The following is a 15,052-nucleotide window of genomic DNA, read 5'->3' as shown; positions in this document are numbered from 1 at the left end:
TAGTTCATCCTACAGTTTTCAGTGCATTTCCCTGTCACTTTCCAAAGTGCAGAAAGTCTAATTTTTATTTTTTTTAAAAAAGTGGATTTGTTTCAATTAGGCAATAGAGCACTTTAATTGTGCAAATCCTGGAATTTTCAACACTATACCAAGATCCTGGAGAAATTAAAAATTGAAAACCACCCTAGTCATGTGGTGGGGGAAAAAGGTGAGGAGGGATTCCAGTTAATCCTCTCTAAAGTGTTCCAGAGATTGCAACCATATGTTGCTGCTCAAAAAGTGTCAACCTTATCCACTTTTTAAAAAATTCCCACCCACTCTTTAGCTGTCAAACAGCATAGCTAACTCCACCAACTGCAAATCTTAAATCTGTATACAGTAATTAACATAGAACAGGGGTGGCCAACTTCCAAGAGTCTTGTTATCTACTCACAGAGTTAAAAACTGGCAGTGTTCAGGTCAAAGTTGTTGAGCTTTTTTTAGGAAGGACAGCCCTGTTTTGGGGGGTTCACATAAAAGTTGTTGAGCTTCTTTAGGGAAGAAAGCCCTGTGATCTACCACAGAAACCAGTGATCTACCACAGATGTCCAGTGATCTACCAGTAGATAACGATCTACCTGTTATCTTCAAAGCTACGCAGGAACAGCTGCATAGTTGGGAAGCATCTTCCAGTGTTATCTAGCCCATCCCACTGTCATTTAAGGCAGCAGGATTTCTTGGGGAATATATCCCCCCATAGGCTTTCCTGCATACACTCCTTAATGGAAGGAGTTCAATGGAGTGAACAGTAATGCCCAACTCCAGTCTGTATGGTAGGCAAGACACCTTCTTGTGCAAGTTCTGCCAAAACAAATGGGAGAAAGAGCTGCAGCTGACCCTAGATTGCAGTCAGGTTGTTAATGAATGTACAGTACTGAAAATCCATCAGCTTTTGGTCCTCAAGAATTTTATTGGTTGCAGAGGAGTGGCAAAACTGAAACGTTTGTTAGCATTCATATATCTCTCCACCCACTCTTGGGGATTTCCCTGCAGCAATACTCCATCATCATCATCATCATACTTAATGTGTATAACACTTGAGAGTTCATTATCTCAGTAACTATGCAGCTGTAGAAAGCGTCTGAGCCCTGCATAATCTATACTGAAGATATTTGGGGCTCAGTGTGGGGGAGCTGTTAATGCTGCCAATTTAAAGAAGAGCAAAATTGCCGCTCCAAACGGTATTCAGTATAAATATGTGCATGGATAAGGAATTGAGGTGTGATTGATTGTTCAACGTTGTGGGAAGATAGGAAGAGCATTGTAGCCTGCTAAGGTAGGCTATTGGAAGAAGGAGAGTAAACCTTCTTTCCTTGTGCTAGACAGAGATTATTGAGCTGCTAGCTACCGTAGTTGAAGCTCCTAAATGACTTCATGTCTATACTGTACTGCACCTTAAATTTGAATAGCTCCTCAGGTTCTCTCCCCAACCCCCGGGATTAAAAACAATAATTGGGGTGGAGAAAGCTTTGAATAGCAGACATTTGTGGCATGTTACAATCAGGGTTTGTTTTGGGGGGGGGGAGTTGGGGGGGTAGAGACAGGTTCGGAAAAACAAGGTCTAACCATCGCATTATTAGGAGGAGGAGAGGATGCTGCTATGAAACGCAGGCCAATGCAGCAGTCGATGTGTGTATTATTAGGCTATTTTGCATATTGCCTTTGGGAGACAGGAGCTGTTGTAGATATCACAAAGGTTTGCAAATAGCTTTGGAACGGGTGTGCTATAGCAACATCCTGGCTTTTTGTCCATAATATTTTCCTGCCCATTCCGTAACAAATGTCCCCTTGCTGTTGTCGGGAACGTGGGACATTAGGACCCAGAGGCTGCTGAACAGGAGAGGCAGAATTGCTTCTCTCTTTTGTCATCTTCCCTTGCCTCTGCAGCCTTCCTCTCCTGATCTCCTTCAATGGTGACTGACCATCTCTTACACAGCCAGGGAGCCAAACCACGGTAGGACCAGACCCGATGGCCTCTCCCAGGACTATAACAATTGTAGCCCTCTCGGTAGCCTTGGGGCTCTTCTTCGTCTTTATGGGGACCATCAAACTGACCCCGAGGCTTAGCAGAGATGCCTACAATGAGATGGTGAGTAGTACATCAGGGGTGGGAGACATCTTACTGACAGAACTGGCTGACATTCATCCTTTTGCTGCTGCTGCTGCTGCCTGTCTGCCTGTCTGTCTGTTTCTATTTGCAAGTAGCATCAGCCGTGTAAAAAGAAGGCAGCTGTTGCTGTGAATGTGCCAAGGGTGGGAGAAGGGAAACAAATGGGTAGCACAGAATGACACCCTCATCCTTATTTGGTTGGGAATAGAGATCAAGAAGCCTGAACCTCCCCTTGCAGCTGCTGAAATCATATCTTTTTTTGTTAGGTGGTGGTTTGGCTCCTGTGGCATTCATTCCTAAGGCTGTCCCCCACCCCCACCTGCTCCACCACCCCCACAGCAAAAACACCTATACAGTAAATTGAGAAGGGCTGCCAGAAGAGGGGTGAACAGGATGGGGGAGAGCTCTGTAAAAAGATAAATGTATCTGATCTGAGAAGACTCGATCACAACATGGGTGCATTTTTCCCATCAAGTGAAGTGGGGTGGAGGGTGGCAGTCCCAAGCGTTTTTTAGGATTGTGAGCAAGGTAACATATGGCCCTGGATCCCTGATCCCGCTCCTTAAAATGATCTAATAAAGTGGATCACCTTCCCAGGCGAAGGACAGAACCAGCCCGACAGAACGAGGCAGCTCATGTCAGGGAGTGAATTTAGAGTACCATTTAAAGGCCACAAACGGTAAAATTATTTAGCATATTGCCACTCTGTGGGGTATTGTGGATATTTTGCTGAAAGTACCAAAATGTATTGGGTCAACCCTGTCAAAGGGTATTATGATTTTGTCCGCTGCCTGCCCTCTAATTTCTTTCCCAAGAGAAGGTTCTGGAAAATGACAAATGTGGGTCCTTCATAAGCCTGGGAATTCTGGCTGAGATGCTGCCAGTCTTCCAGTTAGTCAACATGCTTCCATTTCCTCCTGTTTCTTGCCTATAATTAATCCACCAGCGAGCCCCACCTATGTTGCGATGCAGGCAACCAAAGTGTGACTGCCCATCATTTAGTCCAGTGTTTTTCAACCTTTTTTGGGCAAAGGCACACTTGTTTCATGAAAAAAATCACGAGGCACACCACCATTAGAAAATGTTAAAAAAATTAACTCTGTGCCTATATTGACTATATATAAAGTAATTTTTCAATTTTTCCCACGGCACACCAGGCAACATCTCGCGGCACACTAGTGTGCCGCGGAACAGTGGTTGAAAAACACTGATTTAGTCTTCCTGCTGCTATCACCTCGGCTATGCTTTGCTCATCTATCCTAGATACATTATTTTTTATGAAAATGGCTAGAGTTTCTTGGAAGTCCTAAGAAACAATTATGAAACTTTCTGACATGTTCTAATTTTTCCTTGCCTTGCTACACAATCTGGAATATCAGGGGGGATATGGATCTCATCCACTCTGCTTGAGCCAAGCTGCCTCCTTGAAGGACTGGAAAAATACAGTACTCTGGAACCCTCGAGTATAAGGCAGCCATAGGAATGTTCAGTTATGTCAGGCTGGCTGTAAAGCACAAATCTCATCAGTACTGTATTTCATTTCTTACCCATTTTACCCTAACCCTCTTATTAATGAGATTTCAGTATCATTAGCATCAGTGACCTCAACACAGTCTTAGGTTTAATGAGGGTTTTTGAGATGGCCCTTTAAACAAATGCACACACAAACAACCCTTTTCATCAGTTATTGTTAGACAACTTTGGTTTTAACAATATCTCAGAAGAGCCAGCTGCAGATTTCATCTCCTCGCTTCCCTATTCTTCTGCATCTCCCCTCTTTGTATCTTATTTTGAAAATCATGCAACATATGTCTTAGTTTGCTTTTGCTTTTTACTAATAATCCTAATCTCATTAATAATAATAATAATAATATCAATATTAAAAGAAATAATGATAATGATAATACTCCTGGAATAGTAATCCTTGCCTGCCCATTATTTTCCTTATAAGCAAGATACCCAACTAACAAATGTTTGGAATTTGCAACATGGTCTGCTTTTCAATTTGAACTTGTAACTTTCAGATAAGAAAGGTGGCAGAGAGCAGTGTTAGAACCTTAAACCAAGGTTGCAGTCGCTAAAACAGAGTTGCCATGTTTGAGCAAAACAGTTCTGAAATCTTATTTTTCAAATGATGGACTGACTATGGTTAATTCTCAGTAAAACAACTGGCTAGTTCAGATGACAACCTTGAGCTAGTTTAAAAACTTTCAGAACTTAAAGAAGAAAAGTCACTTGAACCAGGGATCGTCCACATATATATTGGCCTATTCCAGCCTCTTTTTCTTAATGGTGATTGCTCCTGCTCTGGCTGCACAGAAAAGGCAATTTGGTTCCAGAAATTCATTCTGATTATGCAGGAAAAAAATGATAACTGATAGAATTCTACAGGATGGAGTATTAATGTGTAAAAACAGTCCAGACACAATGATCCTCAGATGGTGAAGATGTCAGGTGCCATCCTGGCACCTAGGTATCTTCACTTAGTTGCAAGTGGTCAAAAGGCAGGTGCAAAATGCTCCTTGCACCTGGCTAATTTTGAACATTGGCAGAGAGTGCAGATTGCTCTGACTGTTACTCTTACTATGGCCCTTAACTCTCTTTCAGATAACTTCTTCTTTCTGATTACTCCTATGATGTGTGTGTTACATTTGGGGAGCTTTCTCCAAGGAAGAAAGTCAAAGGTCCCCCCAAATCAGTGGTATGCATTGTTTCATAACTAATGAAGAATTGAATGGAATCAGTGCCATTTTCTTCTTAAAAGAATGCCAAGAGTAATAGACAGTGATGATTTCGTTCATTCATAGCATTCATTTCCCCATTTCTTCAGCTAAAAAGGCTCTAGGGTGGCTTACTTACAATTACAGTAATTAAAACCTATGCACCCTTGTGTTTGTCCCGTGTTGGTTGCGAAATCAGATCAAGCATCCATCAGCGGAATGAAGTTTTTCCAATTCAGCAATAAATCGTGGGTTATTCCAGGGGAAAGTGGCAGGCCAAAAAAACCCAACCCACCCCTTGGACCCAAAGTCACTTCAAAATTCAGGACAAACAGAAGCATGGATGGGCCCTAAAACAACAGAACCCCTGCCCACAGGCTTACAATATATATATTTTTTAAAGCACACAAGAGAAAGGGGACATGAGGGGAAGATGAGATGGGGAATCAAATTCAGGCATCAGTTCTTGAACACTTGTTCTTATAACTAGTAGCTGACCCAGTTCAGGGGTTGGAGGTGCCTGATGGAGCTTGTCTGTCACAGTACAGTGGTACCTCTGGTTATGTACTTAATTCGTTCCGGAGGTCCGTTCTTAACCTGAAACTGTTCTTAACCTGAAGCACCACTTTAGCTAATGGGGCCTCCCACTGCCACTGCGCCGCCTGAGCACGATTTCTGTTCTTATCCTGAAGCAAAGTGTTATTTCTGGGTTAGCGGAGTCTGTAACCTGAAGCATATGTAACCCGAGGTACCACTGTAGAGCTCTTGGAGTGAGCTCTGCTTCTCATCTCTCCCATTGAGCAGGCTGATGGAATGGCTGCTCCCAGGTGACAGTTGAACGAAAGAAGGCCTAATGGTGCTGGTTTTTGTGACTTCATCCCTGCGCCTCACCTTTTTTTGGTGCAGCAAATGCCTCCAAGTAGCTGCCAATCTATTTTCCCAGATTCTGCAGATATTCACGTTGGTTCAAGAAAAAAAAATATAGACCTAAAGAATAATTTGGGGTAAATCCAGTGGTGGAGAGCAGGTGGGAGCGTGGTTGGCACACATCCTGGGGGCATGGCGCGCTGCCTGCAAGGGTGGGGCACCCAGAGTGGGTGGGTGGTCAGCCGCGATGGCACCCTGCCAGGATTGCGCTGCCAGGGGCGGTGGGCTCCCCCTGTACTCCTCTTCCTCTGCCAGTGAGTAATCCAAGTTTGATGAGAGATAGTCTTGCCACAGTGGACTATATGTTGGTGACCTCATCATTAGACTACTGTAATGTGCTATATAGGAGGGGCTACCCTTGTACTTGGTTCAGAAGCTCCAGCTAGTGCAAAATGTAGCTGCTAGAATGCTTAGTGGGACACTTAGCTATGCAAATATTATTACATCACCTCTAAGAGATCAGTGGTGCTTCCCCGTTTTGTGGAACATTCTCCCCAGGAAGACATGCTTGGTTCCACCACTATCAGTTTTCATTAATCCAGCTTTTATTTTATTTTATTATTATTATTTTTTAAAGAGATTTTATTCTTTTACCATAAAACACAACAAAACAAGAACAAACATTGCATAGACACAATAAACACATAAAACAAAATCAACAATATAAAACACAACAATACCATACAAAAAAGAAAACTTATACATACTTTACCAAAACCTTATCTTAATTTCTCCACTTGTTTTCGCTTCTTGGGGGGGACTTCCCCTGGTCCCTCCTCTGTCTTCAAATACATATATACTTTTTAGGTAGCTTCATTTCCTTTCCCATTAACTCGTACTCAATATCTTAATGTTCTTCAAAATTATCTAAACCAATATAGTTCTTAGCTTATGTTCTGTATCTTATCACCTTCTACAAATAGATCTAGTACATCAAAATTTCTTTTAAAACCATTATAACTAACCTTAAACTACTAAAGCCGATTCTTTTACATATTTCTGCACAAATATTCAAACATTCAATTTAACATACTTAACTAAATAATCCTTAAATTTCTTCCAATCTTGCGACACCTTCTCCTCCCTCTGGTCTCGGATTCTGGCGGTCAGGTCTGCGAGTTCCATATACTCCATCAGCTTCATCTGCCATTCTTCAATTGTCGGTATCTCTTCACCCTTCCAGGTTCTTGCCAATAAAATTCTAGCTGCTGTCGTGGCATACATAAAGAATACTCTGTCCTGACTGGGTATCTCTTCGTTGGTCATGTTCAAAAGAAAAGCCTCTGGTTTCTTAGAAAAGGTAATTTTCATTACCTTCTTTAGCTCATTATATATCTTGTCCCAGAAGGCCTTTACCCCTGAACACGACCACCACATATGATAAAAGGTACCTTTCGACGATTTACATTTCCAACACACATCCGACATTTTAGAGTTCACTCTGGCTAACTTGACTGGTGTCAGATACCACCTATATATCATTTTCATTACATTTTCTCTTAAACTATTACATGCAGTAAAATTGATACCTTTCTGCCACAATCTCTCCCAGTCATCCATCATAATATTATGACCCACATCTTTTGCCCAGTCTATCATTGTTGATTTTACCAATTCATCTTTCGTATGCCACTCTAGCAACAAGTTATACATCTTGGAAAGGTTTTTAGAGTTCGATTCGATCAGTTCTGTTTCCAGTTTTGATTTTTCCACTTGAAAACCAATTTTTTTATCTAATTTAAATGTTTCATGTACCTGGTAGTATTGCAGCCAGTCAGGGACTTGACTTTTAACTTGATCGTAACTTTTCAACTTAAATGAGTCCCCTTCCTGCTGCAATATATCCATGTATCGTAACCAACTAGCAGACATGTTTGGTCTCTTATAGGCCTTGGCCTCCACTGGTGATATCCATCTAGGAGTCTTTCTCTCCAATAAGTCCTTATACCTAATCCAAACCTGATACAAAGATTTCCTGATTATATGGCTCTTAAAAGTTCTGTGAATTTTAACTTTGTCATACCAAAGGTATGCATGCCATCCAAACATATTGTCGTGTCCTTCCAAGTCCAACACATCTACATTCTCTAATTTAAACCAATCTTTTAGCCAGCAAAAGGCCGCTGCTTCAAAGTAAAGTCTCAAATCCGGCAGGGCAAAGCCTCCTCTCTCTTTGGAGTCTGTCAAAACCTTAAACTTAATTCTCGGCTTTTTGCCCTGCCATATAAACTTCGATAAATCCCTTTGCCATATCTTAAAACAGTCCATTTTATCCATTTTATTTATTTTATTTTGGAAGGTAATGTATGTTTGCAGCCTCTTCTTCTGCTCATCTTTTTAGTGAAGTGGGCTAGATCAGCCCTGATTTACATGTTACTGGTGAGCATGTAAGGATGTTTTTACGCTTACTTTGTATACATGTTTGTTCGTTGTTGTTCAGTCGTTTAGTCGTGTCCGACTCTTCTTGACCCCATGGACCAGAGCACGCCAGGCACGCCTATCCTCCACTGCCTCCCGCAGTTTGGCCAAACTCATGTTAGTAGCTTCGAGAACACTGTCCAACCATCTCATCCTCTGTTGTCCCCTTCTCCTTGTGCCCTCCATCTTTCCCAACATCAGGGTCTTTTCCAGGGAGTCTTCTCTTCTCATGAGGTGGCCAAAGTACTGGAGCCTCAACTTCAGGATCTGTCCTTCTAGTGAGCACTCGGGGCCGATTTCCTTGAGAATGGATAGGTTTAATCTTCTTGCAGTCCATGGGACTCTCAAGAGTCTCCTCCAGCACCATAATTCAAAAGCATCAATTCTTCGGCGATCAGCCTTCTTGATGGTCCAGCTCTCACTTCCGTACATTACTACTGGGAAAACCATAGCTTTAACTATACGGACCTTTGTCGGCAAGGTGATGTCTTTGCTTTTTAAGATGCTGTCTAGGTTTGTCATTGCTTTTCTCCCAAGAAGCAGGCGTCTTCTAATTTCGTGACTGCTGTCACCATCTGCAGTGATCATGGAACCCAAGAAAGTGAAATCTCTCACTGCCTCCATTTCTTCCCCTTCTATTTGCCAGGAGGTGATGGGACCAGTGGCCATGATCTTAGTTTTTTTGATGTTGAGCTTCAGACCATATTTTGCACTTTCCTCTTTCACCCTCATTAAAAGGTTCTTCAATTCCTCCTCACTTTCTGCCATCAAGGTTGTATCATCAGCATATCTGAGGTTGTTGATATTTTTTCCGGCAATCTTAATTCCGGTTTGGGATTCACCCAGCCCAGCCTTTCTCATGATGAATTCTGCATATAAGTAAAATAAGCAGGGAGACAATATACAGCCTTGTCGTACTCCTTTCCCAATTTTGAACCAATCAGTTATTCCATATCCAGTTCTAACTGTAGCTTCTTGTCCCACATAGAGATTTCTCAGGAGACGGATGAGGTGATCAGGCACTCCCATTTCTTTAAGAACTTGCCATAGTTTGCTGTGGTCGACACAGTCGAATGCTTTTGCATAGTCAATGAAGCAGAAGTAGATGTTTTTCTGGAACTCTCTAGCTTTCTCCATAATCCAGCGCATGTTTGCAATTTGGTCTCTGGTTCCTCTGCCCCTTCGAAATCCAGCTTGCACTTCTGGGAGTTCTCGGTCCACATACATGTTTACAATGTTTGTTTCTGTAAGTCACTTTGAGTCACTTTTGTGAAAAAAAACGTGGAGGAGGAGAAGCAGCCGCAGCTATTGAGCCAAGTTCAATATTTGTTGTTGTCTTTTGAAGTCTTTGAGAACTTGGGCCCACACTACCAAGCTGGCTAATTCTTCTGTTACAGAACAAGCTTATATGTATTTCATATATTCCAAGGAGACCTTGCAGGTCACTTTACAAATGGTGGATTGTCACTTGGCGACAGTGCAGAAATGGGCCTTCTCAACCTCTGGAATGCCCTCCTTCAGGTTGGAGGCAGTACAGACTTTTAAATTCCTCATAAAAACTTACATGCTTACTTCAGCTGTCTTGAACTCTGACTCTTACTTTTTGTTTCGTTTCATGCATATATTTGTGACATATGGTTTTTAGGAAATGTTATTGAATGTTATTCTATTTTTATTGTTTTTACACAACCTGCTTACATATTTTCATTGTATTATGGCAATCAGTACAACATTTTATAGTCAATTATTAATAGCCTGGGGAGAAAGACTCTGCCTCAGTGCATGACACAGGTGACTGAGAACTCTTCAACACTATGGTGGAAGAAACTGAATATAAGATGGAAAATACCATCTCTGCCTGTGCTAACAGCTTATTTTTATCTGACAAGTGGCTTTGCTTGATTATGGGCAAGACTGATCTTCCTCTCACAGCTTTAATCAAGTAGAAGCTGTACTCCACTTAGAGCCTGTATGTTCAGATTGGGGGGGGGATCTGTATGTCAGATCTCAATCAGTACTGAATCCCATGTTGCTGCTGCTTTTATTTCAGAAACGAGCCTACAAGAGCTACATCCGTGCATTGCCCATGCTTAAGAAGATGGGGGTCAGCTCCATCATTCTCCGCAAGAGCATTGGAGCCTTAGAGGTGGCCTGCGGTATTGTCATGACACTCGTCCCTGGGCGCCCCAAGGACGTGGCTAACTTTCTGCTGCTGCTGCTTGTTCTGGCTGTGCTTTTCTTCCACCAGCTGGTGGGTGACCCACTCAAGCGCTATGCCCATGCCCTAGTCTTTGGGATCCTGCTTACCTGCCGCTTGCTGATCACCCGTCAGCCTGAGGAGCAACTGCCAGAGAAGAAGACCCTTTCGGTGAATGGAGAGGAGCAGCCACCTCTTGCGGAGACAGCCCCAGAAAAGGGAAAAATCAAGGTGTCCTAGTGGGAAGCTAATGAGGGACACACGGGGACCCTCCAAGCAGCTCTCTCCAAAACCTGAAAAGATTTGCATTTCTTTTTCTTTTTGTGGTTTTTGTAAAGGGTTACCTTTTGGAGCATGGGGAAAACCTTAATCTGCCGGCTCCACAACAGCTTGGCTTGTGCACTCCAAACCTCTAGAGCTGCTCTCTCCTGTGTCCCACACACATGTAGACATGACTTAATTTAATGGTTCTAGAGGGGAATAAATGTACCATGTGGTGTGTGTGTGTGTGTGTGTGTGTGAGAGAGAGAGAGAGAGAGAGAGACTGAACTGCTTAACTTGAACTGCCTCTGCATCCGTCTGTATTCTTCAGAGGCAAAAGGCATGGGAAGTTCCAACCCTGTGCTTGCTCACCTTCCCAGTACTTTGCCCCTGTTTGCCTAGCATCTAGCACTGGAGTGACAAACTTTTTTTTTCCTGCTTCAAATGAGCCAAGTGGTGCATCCCACCCACCTATTTCAGCAGAGAATGCTGTATACCCAAGAATAAACCCAGCAGTCATTCCCCAAACCCTTTCTACTCCCAATTCTCACTGTCTGCTGCTATCAAAAGATCAGGGACTGCTCACTGTCTGCCTACACATAAAACTGCTTTTTCGGCCATCTATTCACTCTGACTTTAAATAAGTGACAGGTTACTGTGGGTGGGTGAGGGCTTGATGCTAAGAACAGGATTCATTTTCCATCTAACATGGGAATCTACTGATGAGCCAAGACAAAGTCAGGTTCCTGTTAAAAAGCTGCTTCAGTTTTAGTGTTGAGCGTGGAGGGCAAATAAACAGAAAGGTTAAACTGTCCTGGGAAATAAGGTTTTTAAATGGTATGTTGCCTTTTTTGGTATTGTCTGGTTTGCATTCTCCACCTCCTCTTCCCTTTCTTTGCCCTCCCCATTAATTTATAAAAATAAACTTTTTGAAATTTGAAGGAAAATGTCTTTGTAAATAGTTGAATTTTCATGTGTGTGAAATGTACTTAGGATTGAAATGCATTGCATCTGCCTGTGACTTGCAGTTTGCTATTAGTAACATGATCATTTATTCTTGGATGATAGAGGGAGTAAGCCAGGAACAGCTCAAATTATATGGGGCCGTGAATTCTTTCAACTTGCCATGAACTCTGATGTGACTTCTCTGAGTTCTGGGGTTGTTATACTAGAAAAAGCCTTTAAGATGATATTCCTGGATAAGGGAAGAATCAAGGTTTCAACACAATAAATGCTGCTGGTGAATTTTCCACCTGAAAAATGACTATGTGAAAGGACTGTGTGACCAACTCTTAAGACTCCATGCTGCAGAGGTAGAAGAGGCCCCTTAAGCAATGGTGATTCATTTACAGCAGGGATGGGCTAAGCTTGAGAGACATGGTCCACATTTCCTTCCTTTCACTGTTGGATGGGGAAAATATGGGATATGCATTCACAGCAAGCTTGTGAGCCAGGACCTTCCCACAGCACTGTACCTAAAGACTTAACATGGCAACATACCCAGGTCAATGAAGAATCCAGCTCATGTATGTACAGATGATAACATTAAAGAATTCAAATGATTACTCTAGACCAGCTGATTTTGAACTATTTTGTTAGAATCTCTTGGGTTTAAAGCTTATTGACTTTTTCAGTCACTTTTTCAGACAGCTCGACTACTACTAGCAATTACCTCCTGTAGAGTGTAGCCACAAAAGAGTTTTGGGAGGACTGTAGGACAGGCTTGCAGTTCATTCAGGGCAGAAGCAATGGGAGAAGGGCCATAGCTTAGTAGTAAAGCACCTGCTTACATGCAGAAGGTCTCAAGTTCAATCTGTTGTATCTCCAGGTAGAATGTCCTCTGTCTGAAACCCTGGAGAGTTTTTGCCATCTATTGTAGACAACACTGAGCTAGATGGAGCCATAGTGTGACTCAGTATAAGGCAGCCTCCTATTGTCCCAGCAACAAGCCTTTGCCGTGCACAGAGGACTCCTTAAATACATTAAATAAAGTTGCCTTGGAAAGGGATGTTGAAAATTAGTCAAAATTAGAAAGCACTGGGACAACAAAACAAAACACTTGGACACAGTGCCTTTAAAGCACCTAGGAAGCATGGGGCAGGTAACTCTGGATTAGTCCTGAGAGACTGCTGTCCAAAGTACTGAAGGGATTGAATACAAAGATGCAAGTTGTTATAATTTAAGGTGTCATGATGGTGCTTTGAATGTACAGTATAAAGCAGATGTGGTCTAACTTGCAGAGTTGCAGAATTAACTGAATTGAACTACTAGAAGAACCAGGACTACATGGGATATAGAACCCTATACTGTACAGGAAATGGCTTATGAATGGCCGACTGGTAGAGGCACATTACTGTATGCAAAAAGCTGCAGTTTAAAATCCATTCATGGGAAACTGAGCTCCGAAAGCCTGCTCTCTGAAATCCTGGAGAGCAGCTGTTGGCTATGGCAGACAATACAGAACTAGATGGGTCAGTGGTCTCGCTGGGTTTTCAACCCAGAACAGAGCTTAAGCACCCCAAGAACGAACCAATTTTTAATTCCCAAAACTGTTACTAATCACAGTTTCGTTTTTAAAACGCCTAGCAGCTAGAAGTATTTATTTGGGGATTTTCATTGTTCAAAAGCACTTCGTATGCCTTGTGTTCTGTGGAACTACGCGAGGGTCTTATTTACACATGGGATTATTCTTCTGAATTTTATAATGGTGCAAACTGCTTGATTTAGTCGTGAAATAACGAGAGAGAGAAATGACAGCGAGTACAAGGACAAAAAAAACAAGGTTTCCTCCCGCCCGACGGAGAGGCTGTAAAACGAACCCCTCTCGCTCTGACCCACTAACAGCCAATGGCGAAACCAAAAGCCCGCCCTTTTTTCCACCCTTCCCTTTCATTTGTGAGCATGCGCGGCTCTCCAGTTCCGTTCCCCGCTTACGCTTCGGGAGACTGTGGTGATATCATCTCCCCCTCCCTCTATGTTTTGCGTCTGAAGGGAGGGGGCGCGTGCTCATACCGAGTCCAGCGCCGCTCGTGCCAACGGTGGGAAGTGACGCAGCCAAAGGGAAACCCGAGCCTTTTCTCCCGAGCGCAAGCCGCTGCCTTCCTTCCTTCTTCCAACGGCCCCGCCCCCGATCGCGATTTGCGCCTGCGCAATGTTTTGAACTGAATCGCGGCTACGGCTATGTTTTGAACTGAATCGCGGCAACGGAGGAGGGAGGTTTTTTTTGGCGGCGCTGGTTTTGACGATGCGAGCGTGGAAAAGGAGCAAGAGGTAGGTGGGCCTCGAAAACTGGAAAATGGCGCGAGAGGAGAGTGGAGTGCTGGTGGGAAGGAAGGAATTAATTGTTAAAATATCTTTTTAAAGGGCTGTTTGAGGCGAAGAGAGCATGTGGATCATGCCATACTTGGACACCGTAAATTAACTACCTGTATTCACTTTAAAGGTAGCCGAATTTTAAAACCCCACCCACCCCCCTCCTCGCCTGTGTGTCTTTGTCTATGGCAGGCATATCCAACAGGTAGATCGTGATCTACCGGTAGATCACTGGACGTCTGCGGTAGATCACCGGCAGATCAGTGGCTCCCTGCAAAGAAGCTGAAAAACTTTGGCTCCCTTAAAAAAAGGCTCAACATATTTGCCCTGCACCCTTAAAATGACCTGAACCACCAAAACCAGGACTTTCCTTCCTAAAAAAAAAAAAAAGCTCAACGTCGCTTTTATCTTCCCTAAAGAAGCTCAACAACTTTTACGTGAACTCCCCAAAAAGGGGGTAGATCACTGCCAGTTTTTAACTCTGTGAGTAGATCACAGTCTCTTGGAAGTTGGCCACCCCTGGTCTATGGCAAGAAAGGAGGTGTTTATGGTATTCTGTTGTTCATGGGCTCCACGTCTGTCCCCTCTGATTCCACTTTGAACAAAAAAAAAAACCCCAAAATATCTGTATAATATTTTATGAACTCTTCCAAAGAAGAATTTTTTTGGGGGGAGGGGCAGGCATCGCTGAGACACTGGTTCCGTCAGATTGCTATTGCCCTGTTGTTATTATGGGTTCATTGATGCGCCTAAGGCACGTTTGTTTGGTTGGTTGGTTGGTTGGTTGTTTTAAAAGGTAGCTCTCCATTCATTTTCTGCACCAAACTTGATTATCAGAGGACAGGGAAATACTAACAAAAGAAAACAAAACAAAAAAGTTGACCTTGTCTTGTGTTTCTTTCCTGGAATAAGAAAAAAATGAAGAGACGCAGGAATTCTGAGGCGCCAGAACAAGCTTTGCCAGCTACTGGTAGGAAAAAACCCAGAAGTGTCACAAAGCCTCAAGAGATAGAAGATGACCGACTTTCCATTGAAGAAGCCTTGAACCATTTGAATAAAAGTACTGGT

General features: G+C 42.9%; 1 protein-coding gene across 1 annotated transcript; it reads left to right on the top strand.

Annotated features, from left to right (window-relative positions):
- Window positions 1-1,833: 1,833 nt before the first annotated feature.
- TMEM35A (transmembrane protein 35A) lies at window positions 1,834-11,613 on the top strand. The gene is made up of 2 exons (XM_033137901.1): window positions 1,834-2,128; window positions 10,265-11,613. Exons 1-2 carry the CDS (start codon window positions 2,009-2,011, stop codon window positions 10,649-10,651), a joined length of 507 nt encoding a protein of 168 aa, XP_032993792.1. The 5' UTR covers window positions 1,834-2,008; the 3' UTR covers window positions 10,652-11,613.
- Window positions 11,614-15,052: the final 3,439 nt, after the last annotated feature.

This window comes from Lacerta agilis, chromosome Z, assembly GCF_009819535.1.
Source record: "Lacerta agilis isolate rLacAgi1 chromosome Z, rLacAgi1.pri, whole genome shotgun sequence".
NCBI lineage: Eukaryota > Metazoa > Chordata > Lepidosauria > Squamata > Lacertidae > Lacerta > Lacerta agilis.
This window is presented reverse-complemented; position numbering and strand designations above follow the sequence as displayed.

Bases quoted from the DNA above. Each gene is read 5' to 3' on its own strand.
- TMEM35A (XM_033137901.1), top strand. From the start codon at position 2,009: ATGGCCTCTCCCAGGACTATAACAATTGTAGCCCTCTCGGTAGCCTTG. The intron at 2,129-10,264 runs GTGAGTAGTACA...CTTTTATTTCAG, and splicing joins GAGATGCCTACAATGAGATG to AAACGAGCCTACAAGAGCTA.